Consider the following 15,330-nt stretch of genomic DNA (forward strand, 5'->3'; position numbering starts at 1 on the left):
GGATGTTCAGCACATGCCAAATGATACTTCGATGCTGTGCAAAGACAATCCAAAAAAGTGCAATGATGATGGTTACAATCAGGGCAGGAATGGCTCTCCTTGGTACAAAGGATGGGAAAGCATTTGCCTTACATGCACTCCGGAGAAATACGCCAGAGAAAAGCCTACATAACATATGTAGGGTGTGGGCCCCGAAGGATGAAGTGGACAGGAAGAGGGAGGGATTTGTTCCTGGAGGATTAACCAAAAGGGCGGAATGATGGGATGCATTTTCAGATCCCAGCCCCTCCCAGACGATGTAAACTGCAGAAAATATACTAATAAATAGGAAACAAAACATGAGCAGGTACAGGGGGTCGGTTGGGGGGGGGGGTGTCCTGGGGGCATAGGCGAATAGTGTGAGGCATATTGATCGTAGAAATTTTGAGAAGTTCAAGGTACTCTAAAAACAGCTCTATAGAGTGTTGATTAGATATACAGTGCATATACGCCACACATGATACAAGTCCTCACCCAATGATAAGAAATATAGAAGGATCACCATTTACAAAGTTAGGCCTGGGTTCATGCAGGCCATGTTAAGAACACAGAATGAGGCCTTGTGCTTGAATAGGTCACCCCCACTCCAGGCGAGGTAGGGAAATGCACAGACACATAATGTATCTTGTTAGAGCATTGAAAAACTAGAAAGGAATAGGAACAGCCTGCTACAAGCAGGGCTGCAGTCGTTGTGAAGGACAACCCCATGGGAACCAGGGCAGAGGTCTTGAGCGGCCAAAACACAGTTTGAGATTTAGGACACCAGTGCCCCCAGTATAATGGCCATTCTATTTGAACTGCCAGATGCCCACAACAAACCACCTAAATCCTTCTTAAATTAGATTGATAAGTGGGATCTGCAGGATAGCTAGGTCTTCCCCCAGGAGTGGCAGCTGATAAGGTGGAGCAGAGGATGACTTGACCCATGATTTGTACCATGAAGAGCAAAGGGTGATGCCGATACAACAAGATTGCAATGGGGAGGCAAAGTGGGGGTGCTTACGTTTTTGGGATGAGAAGAGAGTTACTTTATTCAAGAGGCCAGACTGAACTTGAAGTTATCCACTGTGCTCTTGGTGACTACCAGGACCACATTGCATGATTAGGCATCAGGGCAGGGCAATGATTCTATTAACCCAACCAATCACCTCACAGTGACCTGAGGTGAAGAGATCGAAGTCCACGTGGGAAGGAGTTGGAGTCGAAGATGATGCAGCCAATGACCTGGGGGTTCATATGTAATCAGTAGTATGTATATAGGCGGCAGCCAGTGAGAGTAAGGGATGAATACTGTATAGCGTGTGCATCACAAATGATTATTGCAGTTATAATGTGCCGTTTGCTTTGAAGAAGAGAGAACTTTTTGTATACAAATAAAGCTATTGTTCTTCTCACAAAAGACAAGCCTTTTTCCTTAAAGGAGTGTTATTTATCAGTCTGGTTGTTGGAGGTTTATCCCTACATATGCTATGTCTTCTCTAGGACCATGGGTTTGTGGAGAAATTACACAGTGTAGGCCTAGAGATTGTACTTGGTGATATAGGCTGCACATGTGTTAACTAACTCTGGGCCTCCACGGCGTGCCACATGTTGGCTGATGCATAGGACCTTCAATAAAAATCAGCATCTGATGAAAGCACTGTGCAAACCCCTCAAATGTTACTATTAGTTCTGCTTCATACAAACCTATACAATTATGTTCAAGACAGGAATGACATTGAAGAAAATACCATCTGGAAGATTGTAAAAGTTATTGTTTCACTAATAAACTAATATCAGACCAGGTTTACACCCAAAGGCCAATTAACAGGTAAAAGAAAATGATGATTTTACTACTGATCAGTGTGTTCTTTGGACAAAGTGACTTTCATATACCGCACCATGGTCTTGCAAACTTTGCACCAGAGATCAACCAATAAAATAATACTCAAGCCGTTGCTGGGATTAAGTATATATTGTGTTTGGGACTAAACATAAATTGCTATGTCGCCTTTGTTCACACAATAAATAAATAAATAACTGGAATGTGCATACCGCCTGTACTGGGATAATTGGGGTTTATTTAAATCTCAGTGGCAGCCAACATCAACTACGTGCAAACATAGCATTGTATTTGAACCTGCATCGTGCAAATTGAACAAGGTGCTGGGAGTAATGTAGGCGTATTATATGGTTTCAGGAGATTTTAAAAACACTGCAGGAATTCCTCTAAATCGAAGAATTCTGGAAGTGAATATGAACCTAGCCATAAAACATCTAGCAAAGTCAATACATTATATAATCTGAAGCAGGGATCACCAACCTTTTAGTCATCAGATGTTTTGTCCTTCAACTCATTATCCCTCTGATTGAGCTGGCCGATATAGGTTGTAGGCCATCCCTAGACCTAAAGAAACACTTACAAAGCTGTCCAACCAGCTCAGAGCTTGGTGTGGACTTCCGCCAATTATAGCGAGAGGCTGCAGGGTGTTCTGTGTTATGCATTTTTTCTAGAGAGCACCAGTGCCTGTACATCCCCCAAGAGCTTGTTTAGTAGGGGGAAAGAGTTTAAGTCGTTTTCTGGAGAGTATATTGCTTCCTGTAGGCAGAAGGATTAGCAAAGAATTCCAGCATAGCCGCCTGCAAGGAAAAGGCCAGTCCAACCAGGCATTCATTTTTAAATCTAGGCATGGTAAATATGCATGCTCAAAAGGCACGTAGATGAGTGCTCCAGTGATGAAAGGTGAAAGCTTAGTAGTCCTGGGAAACTAGTTTGAGGGAAACTGGTCCCACCGCACATCTGGCTACAGGGAGGGTTTCCAACGCTTCAGGCGATTTAGCTGAACATGTTAGAGGTTCATCCATGACAACCATGTAAGGGAGGACAGGCTGTTATTTCCACCAATCTCTATATCCCACTCTACTGACAGAATCTAGCAGTGCATGTTACACTCTTTTCTATTCCACAAAAGAACTGTTTTGTGTGTGGTGTTCAACAGATACTCACATGTCATAGTGCCTGGAGACTGCCCTTGGGTGGTAGCGGTGCACGGTATGAATCAACATAACATGTCACTCAGGATAGGGTACGAGCATGCCTAATGCTAAGCATGAAACAAATGATGTGCAATGCATAGTGTGTGTTAGGCAGAATTATATGCAGTACCCTTTGGGAACACTACACACAATTAGGACTACAAGTGACAGTACAATTTCACCTTTCGTACAAGCCTGTACTGCACAGTTATAGTGGTAGCAGTAGCGGAGCAGCCAGACTTATCTCAAGAGTAAGTGAGCAGTACAAGGAGTTACACAAAGGGACAGCAATTACTATGGTTCAGGCAAACACTGACTGAATGAATGAAGTGGGAGCAAAATGGCACTCCAGCAATTTAAAAGGGAGGGAAAAACAAAGTTATTAGAAATTAGGCAAAACCAACAGGTACGTACTCAGGGCAATTTGAACAAGAGAGACTACATTGAGGAGATCAGATAGAAAAGGCTTAGGGCCAAAGTCAGGACAAAAGTCTTTTGCTCAAGATCACACAGTTCAGGGTAGTTTGAGGTAAAGTTCGTGGAACAGATTCCAGACGAGGTTGGTTGGTAGAAAAGTTAGTTCAAAGAGAAGAGAAGGACAAGCCCTCAGATTGGAGAAAGATTTCAAACACTTTCACCACGGCTGAACGAAACGGACAACCGGATTTGCACAGTACCTTAAAATGGAGAAGGAGCTGTAGCTGAGGTGGACGTTCCTGGTGGTTCCTGCAGCCACTGTTGGGCTGACACGAAGTAGGAAGACTGGAGGGTCCTGCGCCACCCAGGGAAGAAACCAGCAGCAGAGCAAAACAACGAATAAAAGGTGCGCTCCTTAAAACCTAAGCATGGTCCGATCTTCCTGGCTATCTGGCCCACTGTAGCTCTGTACAGCGAATTCGGCCAGAGGAAGGGTCCTGGCTTGTAGTTTGGACAAACTGGTTGGTCCCACCAGCTCAAGGAAAGAAGTTTCCTGGAGGATCCTCTCTGTCATTGGATTCGGAGATTCGGACCTGCAGCAGGGCTTCACCGGGCGGTTCAGTTGTGGTAGGGGTCCTCTTCTGCCAGTTCCTCATTGGTTCTTTCGTTCCAGTGGTGACTCTGCTCTTCCAGTCCCAGAGACCTGCTTTTTGTGCAGTTTTCCCCCATTCATACAGCCTGGCTGTCAATCACACAGCAGGGTGGCTGGCCTGGCAAGGCCAATCCCCTTAGCCAATCAGATAAGCGTGCGACATGAGTTACCAAGGGAACCCATGGCAGGGGTCCGAAGATCCCTCACTCACTTCTTGCCTACCTAGACTATCAGGCACTTTAAGGAGGGCTTCTGTGCAGAAGCCCGCGAAAAGACAGCGAACAAAGGAATCATCCCCGGTTTGGCACGCAGAGAAAAACACGAGAAAGACTTTAACAAAAAGAAATGCTGAATAAACCCAGCCGGAAACAAAATAATGGAAAATACCACGTTTATCTAAGATTATCGCAGTAGAAAGGTTAGAGTAGTTACCACTGCCACCAGCCAAGTCTTAATGTTAAGGGAGCGAAACAAGGCTCCAAGAGTTAAAGACAAAAAGGGATAAGAGTTAACCCTTTCCAATACTCCATGTAAGATGGGGTGTACTGGGTCTGTGGTTTCAAGTGACTGTATAAAGTTAATGTCAACTTTACCTGTTTCTGGGGGACAGTAGTCAGCCCCAGAAAAATAGAGTCAGTGGGAAGTCTCAAAGACATCATGTGGTAATGCACTGAAGGTGCTGTTTAACACACAAAAAGTGGTGCACATGGAGTAGGTGAGGCTCCAGTGACCAAGATCCCACAAAAGTGAAAAACACACAGCAAAACACATGTAAGAGTGGGAAAAAGGCTCACACTCTTACCAGGTGAAAAAATAAAGCTTAGAAATCCAGCAAAGCTGCTGGGGGACTCTTTAGGTAGGGGAAAGCAGCCATTTATGAGAATTCTCCCTAACAGTGTCTTAACCATCAACAGGTAACATACAGGAAGCCAATGCAGTGAATGGATCGCGCGGGAGACATGCTCCCATCTCTTATGTCGAGAATTGAAGTGGGTAGCAGTTCTCTATACATTCTGCAGCATGCAGAGCATGTAGTCCTAGGCAGACTTCCTTGGCAACATGTAATGCTGTATCAGAGAGGCCAATGTTGCTTGTACCCTGTGAAGGAAAGTCCAAAGTAAAAATACTTCTTAGAAAATGTTGTTTTAGTGATTTACGAGATGTGGGCTGTTGTGAGCTCAGCTCCCAGAGGAGCATGCGTCAAATCCCAAGGACTGTCAGTTCGGTGAAGAGCTAGATGTAGATTGTGATGGGTGGCCTATTGTGGCCATTTGCGATGCTTTCAAAAAGTTGAGAAGGGATCCATAGAGATTCCCCAGAGTTGGTGCTGATGTTTCAGACTCTCCAATGTTTGTACAGTGCACGTTTCATTTCAGTGAATGACTTCCTGGGCTTCCTGAGGAGTGACAGCACCAAACAACTTACTACGAACAGTCTCGTTTACTTACGGCTAACCATATAGTGTCCTGCATTTTCTGGTCATTAATTAAGCAGTATACTCCGATGTGTGGGGACATTACCGGGTCAGGCAATGCCACGGGGCCAAGTTACAGGCTCGAGTGAAGCGGGTGGGAGTGCAGGTATAGAATTTGGGGGGTGAGGGGAGAGGGAAAGGGTGCACAGGCTCACTTAACTGTTGGTCTGGCAGGGAAAATAAGGGCCATGTCGCTGCTCAGAACACAGGAATTAAAAGAGAAAGACAGCATTCTTAGCTTCCTGATTGGCTGGGAGGCCCCCTGAGCGCTCTCCAGTTTGCCAATATTGACTAGAACCCACCGAATATTTAATCCGTGTTCTCATTGAACAATCCTCAGGCTAAAAGGGCCTGGTATAGCTCAGAATTGTTCTTATAGATTGCATATTGTTCAGAGGAGTGCATTTTAAGTTTACGAGCAGTACGGCCTAACTCGCAATCAAGTCCCTCCTATTTCCCATGCTGATTTATGCACAAAAGATTGCAGCGAAGTCGAGGAAGTTGGCTGCGGGTATAATAGCTATGTGTATTTTAGATATTTAGGAGGGCTTATAATAGCTTTGTAGACTCCACCTTCGGCCATATAAGGAGTTATGGGCTCATAACTCTCATTACAATACCTCACTGTGCTCAGGTCTTTAGCTCGGTCTTCAGGGCCCACAAGTTCTTGCACTGCATGGTCTCTAAAGCTTAATTATGAGGTCCTGAATCTTCTGAGAGGTTTCAATTGTTTTGTTATTATACTTTATACACAGACCGCCAGGAGACCATAAAAGGGCAGCAGTGCAAGGTATACATCCCAGTAACATAACACGGCTATCCATTTTATGTTTGCCTACCTAAGAGCGCTACTAATAGGCCGTTATTTAACAGAAACGTGAAAAACTGCCATGCTAAACTCGAGAGGTTAGACTGAAATACGTTTCTCCCATTTTAAGTGTTCTACAATTCGCATAGGAGGCTTTCCTTTCGAGAACTCCATTTTGCATAGGACTGAAACATTTCAAAAGTATGAATTCCTAGCAGAGAAACAGTGAATGCGCAATTGCCTAGGCTGCATACAAAAATAAAATAGTTAAAAAAAAATACACACAAAACTCAATCCCATAAAGCGTAGAAATGCAGGAAGATTATACTGGATTTCGCACATATGGGAATCAGCTATTTATTTATGCAATCATTTAATTGAATTATGCAACCGCTCAAGTTATTGTCAATTCTTGCATTTTGTCTGCCAACATATGGTGTGGTGACAACCCTCTTGAAGTTAAAGAACCCATTTTCTTGGTTGTAAACAATAGACATACTTTATTTGTGTTTCAGTAAAACTGCATGCATGTAGCTATACATTTCGGTCTTGATCATACTTCACATCTCCCAAAACCCTCTTCGTTTTGCACAGAAACAGCGGAAACCTCGGCAACTTCACATCTCTCACCGAAATTATTTAATCTTGTAGTACTTGGACAAATAATTATGGAAAGGCCATCTGTAAGTTATACATTTAGTATTATCAATTACAGAAGTTCTACTTAAAAAAAAATACAGTACAAGGTTTGCTATTTAATATTCACATTTGATTTAGAATTACAATATAAAAAGGGTATGGAATTTTTTTTAAATGGCATTTTAATAAATATCCCTACTGTACAAACTAGGCCATTTTAAAGTTTCCACCACAATACTTAGCACATTATTATTACTCCATATATTCATAAAAAAAACATTTATAAGACTTCACATACAACCCAACCAAGATGGCTGCGGGCCCGACTTCAGCATACCTTGTTACTTTTGATTTAATAGGTTTGGACCTTTTTGTACAACAGTAAATATGACTGGGTTAAGTCACAAACTAATAATGTAACTTTTAATCTGTTTAAAAAAAAGGTGCCAGCTGATACACATTGTTTGTACAGGAACAGTCCATGTTCGTTTGAGCCTTGGACGACTATACTATAAAAAGGACTGGCAAAGCTCTGCAAGCATTTTTTGTAAAATTGGGCTTACTGTGTTACTGCGGTCACGGTCATCTTAATAAACATAGACAAGAAATAAGACTTTGTATTCTCCACAATATCAATTTCAAACGGAAACCGCCATACTTTCTTCAGCTATCCTTGCCTTGGCCTTTGTATACATCTTTACAAGTTCTGTACACATCTTTACAAGTTCTAAAATGCAAGTAGGTAAACTAATGAAAGGGCAAGACCTCTTCAATTTGGTTTCCTATTCCAACACAACACATTCCACCCATTGTTCGAATGACTATCATAGACATGTAAACATATGCAGGTTTAACATGAAACCGTTTCTTTGTTTTGTTTTCTGTGTATATAGTTACCATTATGCTTTCAAATGACAGCCTTGGGAAACCTATGGCGCCATCCGTGTGCTATGATCAGTGATACGAGACTGCAATAAGACATGCTTTATAGAGAGAATGTCAGTTTGGCCAGCATCATACATTCTCAGATACATAGATAAAAACATGAATGCAGCAGCGCCTGCAGAATCAACAAATTATTACATTCATGGTTCATTTTCATCGATGATATTTCCTGTCAGATGATAACAAAACAGGCACTCTTCCTCAAAGGAATACAAAAGAAGCATATAAGCACATACCCAAAAGGCATGGGGCATAGACCTATAGCTACATATATTTGGTTATCAGTGCAATCAGGATGCAGAAGTACCATCGTCAACACCAAATGTGGAGGTGGTTGTCCATGCATATTGAAAAGTAGTAAATCTTCCACCTACAAAAATGCAAAAGCTAGGATACAACCAAACATTTTCCAAGCAGTGCATGAAGGCCAGGCATACACAACAGCATTTCAATGGTGCAAAATCTGTGTGTGCCAGAAGTTATAAACAACTGCTTAAGGTTCAGTTGATGAGAGCAACAGTACTTTCGTGTTGTCCGCCACATACGCCAGAGAAGAATTCTGAAGCCAGTCGGACATGAATGGGAATGAAGACGTAAGACGTGTAGATGATCATTACAATGACAGTCAACAAAACCGTGTTGAAAATATTTTGCTCCCATGGTTCCAAGACGTAGCAGCATGTAATTAGCAGGTATTGGTAGTATAGCCAAGACAGATACTCCTTCAAGTGCTTCACATCCATTCTTCTCCAAGTGTTCAGCTCTTAGAAATATCGACCTAAACAAAAACAAGAAATACAAGTGAAATTGATGTTGGCAACTACAGATTAAAAGCATGTGTGACCCACAACACAAATACTATGACACTGGACAGCCAAACAATTAAAATGGACTTTCACATGCTAAAAACCCAATTTTTATAAAAATGACATACTGTCTATGAAAACGGAAAACTCTAGGATAACATAACATTGCATGCAACAGTGCATTCAACATACATTTCCTAAAAGAAACCAATTGGGAAGGGGTTCTAACTTTGGGATGGTGGCCCAAGAAGACCTTCCCAGGATGGAAAGCATGTGAAGCCCATCCTGTAACTTGAAGAGAGCATGAACATCTTATCAAAACAGCATAGGACAAACCTTTCATTCGGTAAAAGTGTAATGACATGATTTGCTCAATTGCATCGAACAAGCTGCTTACTCTGGAGGCACCATTATCCATCGTCAAGAAATTATGAATAATAGAAACAATATTAATGTTTCACTCGGTATGCAATAAGAGGATGGCCGTATCAAAATATGAAACATCTACCTGGCAAAAGGCAGGATGCTGGGGCAGTACTCCATGGAGGAAAATTTTTGAACTGAAAAGAAGATCATCTGAATATTTGAACAGGTTTTGAATGAGGATGGATCCTTTCTAATTGTGTAAAACCAGCGTTATGCTTTCCTCATAGGAATGTGTGTATTATAACATAATAAAACACGAGCATAATTATCGGAACCTTAAAAAGTGATAGCAACTGCGTCCAAACTCTGGAGTAATAAAAGAACGTGTAATCAAATCTTTAACGCACAAGTTAAAGCAAAGGGATTACAACATAGCAGAATGATCTGAGACAAGTTCCAGTGGATTGGCACATGGATAGTCCTAACAGGAGGTATCTGGAGGGTAAACCTCATGCATCAAAAACACGGTAAGGTCTGCAGTACCTTGTACCCAGCAAATTCTTGCTCTGCTATTCTGCTTAAGATTTGTGTTACTCCTCACTAACAGCATCACATGTTCAGCCATTGTCTGATTCTCATGCGCACAGGCACTGATTGGATCATCATTCCCACAGATGATTGGGTTACATAAAAACACAAGACGGTAACCGGCAAAACACAACTGCACATTTCATACTTCTAACGAGTTTGCTAAAAAATATTCAACTTTATGAAACATTAAGCAAACCACAATTAGTAAGCACTAGGTCAAATATTGCTTCAATTCGTCTACCATTAGCAAGAAAACCCTTACAATTTGTATGGAAGAAAGTAGGTTTATGTTTAAATTGCTTACAACTCATCACAATTGGTACTAGATGCATAGAGAAGCAAGTTACAGCAGCAGCCTGATCAGAGAGTGAAGACAGACAGGGAAGGGTAACATCTTGCAAAAGTATAAGCATATTTATATAATTCAATGGCTAGGTATTTTTCTTGTTGGACGTGAGACAAGGAGGAGGCTTGTATGAATGCAGATGGGAAGATAAGTACTTGCCAAAGAAAGAAGCTTCCCTCCATAAAGCCAGAGGATTTGGAGGGGGCGATTGTAGGGAGCAACTGATGGGGGAATGGAGAGGTATCCAATGTCTTTCGTTGGGTGGAATCACCGAATTCTGTCCTCAAGTTAAGTGAGTGCAGAGTGGTAAAAACAATTCTAGGAAAGGTAGATCAGTGTAAAAAGAATGCAGGCTTTGAGAGTACCAGGTTCAATTTACTCAAGGAAACAGAGGTGTAATCCTTTCTGTGTGCTATCATAATGAGCACACTTTCTTTGACACCAACTAAAGACTTTATGTTTCGTAATCAGGGAGATGAACAGACGGCACATCATCCAGCCGTGAATTAACAAGGGAGTAAACGGTAATGTAGCAGGAGTCTCTTAAGTGATGCAGGAAATTATTTTGCATCTTCGAATTTGGGATTTTAAAGTGACTCCGCCATTATAATTGGTATGCTTTGTGGGAATCATTTTAGAATTGGTCAAACTTTACTTGTTCTTAAGTGCAAACTGAGCCAAGATTGTTCTAAAGAATGGATATAGTGAACGAGGCTTCTGAAAAATAAATATCTACATTAAAAAAATGGAGGAAAAAAAATACACGCAGATGACAATTAAACAGCCATGAGAGAACAAAGCAATAACTTAAGTTTCAAATGATCTTGACTGAACCTACTAAAATACAGTTCCAAGTGATTGGTCAAATGTGTGTCTTAGTCCAGTGTAATGATAGGCTTGCTTCTTGTGCTTCCTGATCCACCAGCGATTTTCCCTTTCTTTGACACCTACTTAGGTGTTCCCAAGCTTATAGCTACACCCATTTTTAAATGGCAGTCTGGGGCTGCATGAAAAAAAAGGCTTGGCTATGCCTTGTATTGCATGGAAAGGCTGTGTCGGGCACAGCAATGGCATTGTACCTCAATATTTAGCAACAAAGCTGCCCATCAGTGTGCCACCAGCAGCATTCAGCAGGTCCACATGCCACAGAGTACCCTTGGCTCTCACTGAAGCGGTCAGTGTTGCAATGTTTTCCCTAATGCCAATTGATTTTCTGTAGTACCACCCTTATTGTGGGGCGATAACCATTTTCTAGAGCCGTGCAGACAGTTTTAGAGATGGTCAAATGTAGGGTCCCATGTGAAAGGACCCTACTTCACATGGGACCCCATGTCCCTTCCTAGACACCCTACTTGTTTCATGGCTTCTCACAGGGTGGCACTATGCACTTTCATTAGTTCCCAGGTGGCGAGTACACACAGATATTCTGCACACTTGGATTGTAAATTTGAGCCACGGGAACAGGAAATCCGTTTCCCTCTGTAGCATCGGCACACCACCATACAAATCTTAGCCTATGACCGGGGTAGAGGGCACACATTTGGTTTTACGTAGGAGGCCTGGTAGACCTTTCGGGGGTCCTTCTACAACACCCAAGTTTGTGCCATTCAGTGAAATACAAAAGTAAAATCAGTTGAGCACATCAGAACACACTTAATGAAAACAACACTCGTGGCTAAGCGGAGTCAATGTAGTTTGGCTTGTCATCAAAGTAAACCAAAAAAAAAGACACGTTTAAACTCGACCCAAACTTGACTAGTTTCGATGTAGGCAGCACAGGTATGGTTTGTACATATACAAAAAAGGACAGTTTAGGAACACAGGAAACAAATGGAACAAGGTGGACGGGGGATATGGTTGGAACACCCCCCTCACAAGTAAGGAAAAAACACCCCCACCCCAAAAGAAATGGTCAACAAAAAGACAGTTTGCTCGTTTTCAATAGGCACAATTTGGATACATCAGTGGATATGGTCAACATCCACTCGTCCCTGTCACTCAGGTTGTATTATTTCAGAGGTATAAACACGTGAAAGGGTGCGTTTACCAGGAATGGAGCAGCGAAGAGCTGTTGCTGCTCATGAAGGGGTTGGGCAATGGCTCAAGTTTGACAACACCGGAAACTGGACATGCATCCCATTCCAAAACAGAACAGTACAACAAGTGCAACACTACACTGCGAATTAGTCGTGGTTTAAGTCAAGGCTGGTTGCCTATGTTTCCACCAGCAGGAGGACAACAGAGTGCTCGTGCAAGCAGCACAAAATGGCCCTTTGTCAGGCCAGGAAACTTTCAGTTCAGCTGGTAAGATGGCATGGATACATTTCATGGAATCGCCAAATCTCCTTGCATAGCCATGTCTATAAGTTGCTTATGCCAGACAGTTCCAAAATTATAATCATGGGGACCCTGCAGATTACAAAAGCAAATACTTTAAAAATGCACATTCTAAGCAACAGGACTATACATGGAACACGTTTGCAATAGTACATATTGTCGGAATCGAAATAAAATTATACCTCCTATCGCATTGTTTGAATGTGTGTTGGCCTACGCCAAGTTGTCTAAAAACATTGTGTTAATAGATTCCGCAGCAAGGTCTTGACCTTAATGTACTGTGTAAATCGCCATCTTGGATTTAGCCGCCATTTTAGGTTCTCTTGTAATGTGGAGGTCACCCTGAACACTAAAATGGAGGCCGAATGACATTTCGAGTGGGATTCTGGCCGTTGTGACCTCCGCACACATGAATAAATAATATGCCTGCAGGCCACTTTTTGGGGTCGCAAACTGAGACCTCGTCCTATCCCTGACCTATGTGTAAATGAACAACTGTATCAGCAGAACTGATCAAAATGCATACATTATGGGATCGACCTGGCAACAAACTCTAGGCCTGGTCCTAAGAATGGTTAACCCGGGAGGGGGTTGGCCAGAGCAGGATAAAGAGTATAAAAACACGAGTATCCCAATGTACGGTCTCTCACACTAATGCAGCGAACTACCGTTGAAAGTTCGTTCTGTTACTCTGAGAGCCGAATAGCTATCCGTTTGTCAATTGACTTTTTGGTAATTGTTGTAGCTTTTGAATAAAGCACTTTGTATGTTCTTTGTAACCTGTGTTGGTGTGTTTCTTTTGGGCTTCCCGGCCTCATATCAATTTCTTTGTTTTCACAATATGACCAAGCATTCCAAAAGCTGTGCTATTGCAGGTGCCATGTACAATTGGACCATATACCACCATTTCAACAAACCCTGGGCATCTATGAATGCATAGATGCCTGGATTTTCATTATGAAGGGTGGACAGCCTTGTTTAGTAAAGCTACCGCTTGCCAGTGAAAGAGTTTGTGTGTCGAGTGTGGTTTAATAATGCACCATTGTGCACCAATCGAACATGGACATATTTTAGATAATCGAGGATGTCTTGGTCTTTGTAACTTGGTTGAAGTACATTACAGGTGCTGCACATTATAAGGGCCCATCAACAGTGGTCGAAGTGTACGAAAAGAAGTAGTGGAACTATGTTCCCTACTGGCCTGCACCGCTCCCCACAAACCCCACTGATGAACCTCCTCCCATGCACAATACAAACCCAAAAACACATGTGCCTGATGTTTAAGGGAACATCCAGTGCAGTGCACTAAAAGTGCAAGTTTCAATGTGTTCCTACACCTTTATTTTAAAACGAAACCGTTCCGGAACGGTTTCTTTTTAAAAATAAAAATATAGGAACGGTAAAACCTATTTAAAAGTAGTATGGGAGCACCGCTCGCGCCCACTTCGACCACTGCCCATCAATTGTCATGTCGGACGGAATGAACACCGTGAAACACGAACAACGACCTGGAAACGTTTGATAGCTTCCTCATCTTCTCCAAAGACAAGCAGAACACGAAATGGCGCCAGATCAGCAACGTCACTGCCATCGACCAGTCTTCAGCAGGTGCCCCCACCGCAGGCCTAACGTGCAGACACGATAGCTTGTAATGTTATGTACTCAGCCGTCTATTGCATGGCAACATGTCTCTGTACAATTGTCTTCGAAAAGTTGGCATTTCCTACTTTGACAGCTGAAGGAGAAAGTCTCAAAGACAAGCTTATGTTAGTTACCACGGCGATTGTCTGAACAGCAGAGAGTGCAGGTTTAGCAGTGCAACCGGAGACTTGGAAGACCTTCGGATAAAAAGAAGGTCAGAGTTCAAGCTTTCCTAAGCGTGACCGACTAGGACAGGACGCGTGCATTGTAGCGTGCACAGAGCCACAAGTAAGAAATAACTATAGAACAGGAGCAGTGTTTGTACAGTGACCAAACATACTTTCAGTGTTTGCACTGCCAATCGGAGCTTCAAGAGCAAATAAAAAAGGGATGTTACAAGTAAGCTGAAGTTCAACATGCCAATTATCTTAATGAAAAAACAAATCTTAAGTGGCGGCAACGTTGGCAGGGCAGTTGCTTGTAGGGCGGTGCAGTGTTTGCAGTCCCTCATTCAAAATTCCGTATTCTTTGCAACAAAGTGAGTTGTATCTGGGATGGTATTTTTTTGCCAGTATTTAGGGCAAATGGTGCCTTTTAAAGCACATTGGTCTGGTGCCATTTCTTTATACCAGCTGCGCAGTGTGCCAAGTAAATAATGTAGCCCACACTGGTCCGTCACGCTGCCCCATGAATCATTGCCATATGGGCCAGTGCAAGTCTGGCACCCTGCGTTACATTTCCCTCCTATTTGCAGTCGATTTCCATTGTGCAGTTTTTGTCTCAATGTAAGATAAACCGAGTCGCAATCATGCTTCTCTACATGCATGGAAAAAGCTTTAGTTGCAGGGACGTTAAGATGAGAACTTAACACAACAAAACCCCTGAAATTCAGCTAAAGCCACCTTAACTTTACGCCTCCTGTTGCGCAGCCTATGTATGACCACAATAATGACATCACAGATCACATTACTGATGACCTCACTGATTACATTACAACAGTAGCTGGCATTAAGCATGGCCTTCAGCCATGGTCAGTGTGCATGACCAAATGGGTACTAGTCATGGCCTTCAGTTATGGACAGTGGTCACAACCTTCACCCATGTGCACTGAATATTTTGAAACACTAAGAGGCTACCAACCATAGATTCTGGCCTTACCAGTGGATAAAGCTTTCGACCGTGTCCACTTTATATTATTATACACTGAACAGGCACTAGCCATGGACTTTAGCACAATACTAGCCAGTGGCCACA

At 42.5% G+C, this 15,330-nt stretch overlaps 1 protein-coding gene across 6 annotated transcripts in view; it reads right to left on the reverse strand.

Annotated features, from left to right (window-relative positions):
- Positions 1 to 6,876: 6,876 nt before the first annotated feature.
- The window catches only part of SPTSSB (serine palmitoyltransferase small subunit B), a 406,770-nt gene continuing 398,316 nt past the window's right edge, over positions 6,877 to 15,330 (reverse strand). For all 6 annotated transcript variants that reach the window (XM_069618475.1, XM_069618477.1, XM_069618474.1 and 3 more), the window contains one exon: positions 6,877 to 8,767. In XM_069618475.1, the coding sequence (XP_069474576.1) occupies positions 8,490 to 8,732 (243 nt within the window). In that variant the 5' untranslated portion in view covers positions 8,733 to 8,767 and the 3' untranslated portion in view covers positions 6,877 to 8,489. The remainder of the gene's footprint in view (positions 8,768 to 15,330) is intronic.

Source organism: Ambystoma mexicanum, chromosome 10, assembly GCF_040938575.1.
Source record: "Ambystoma mexicanum isolate Mex_15411 chromosome 10, UKY_AmexF1_1, whole genome shotgun sequence".
NCBI lineage: Eukaryota > Metazoa > Chordata > Amphibia > Caudata > Ambystomatidae > Ambystoma > Ambystoma mexicanum.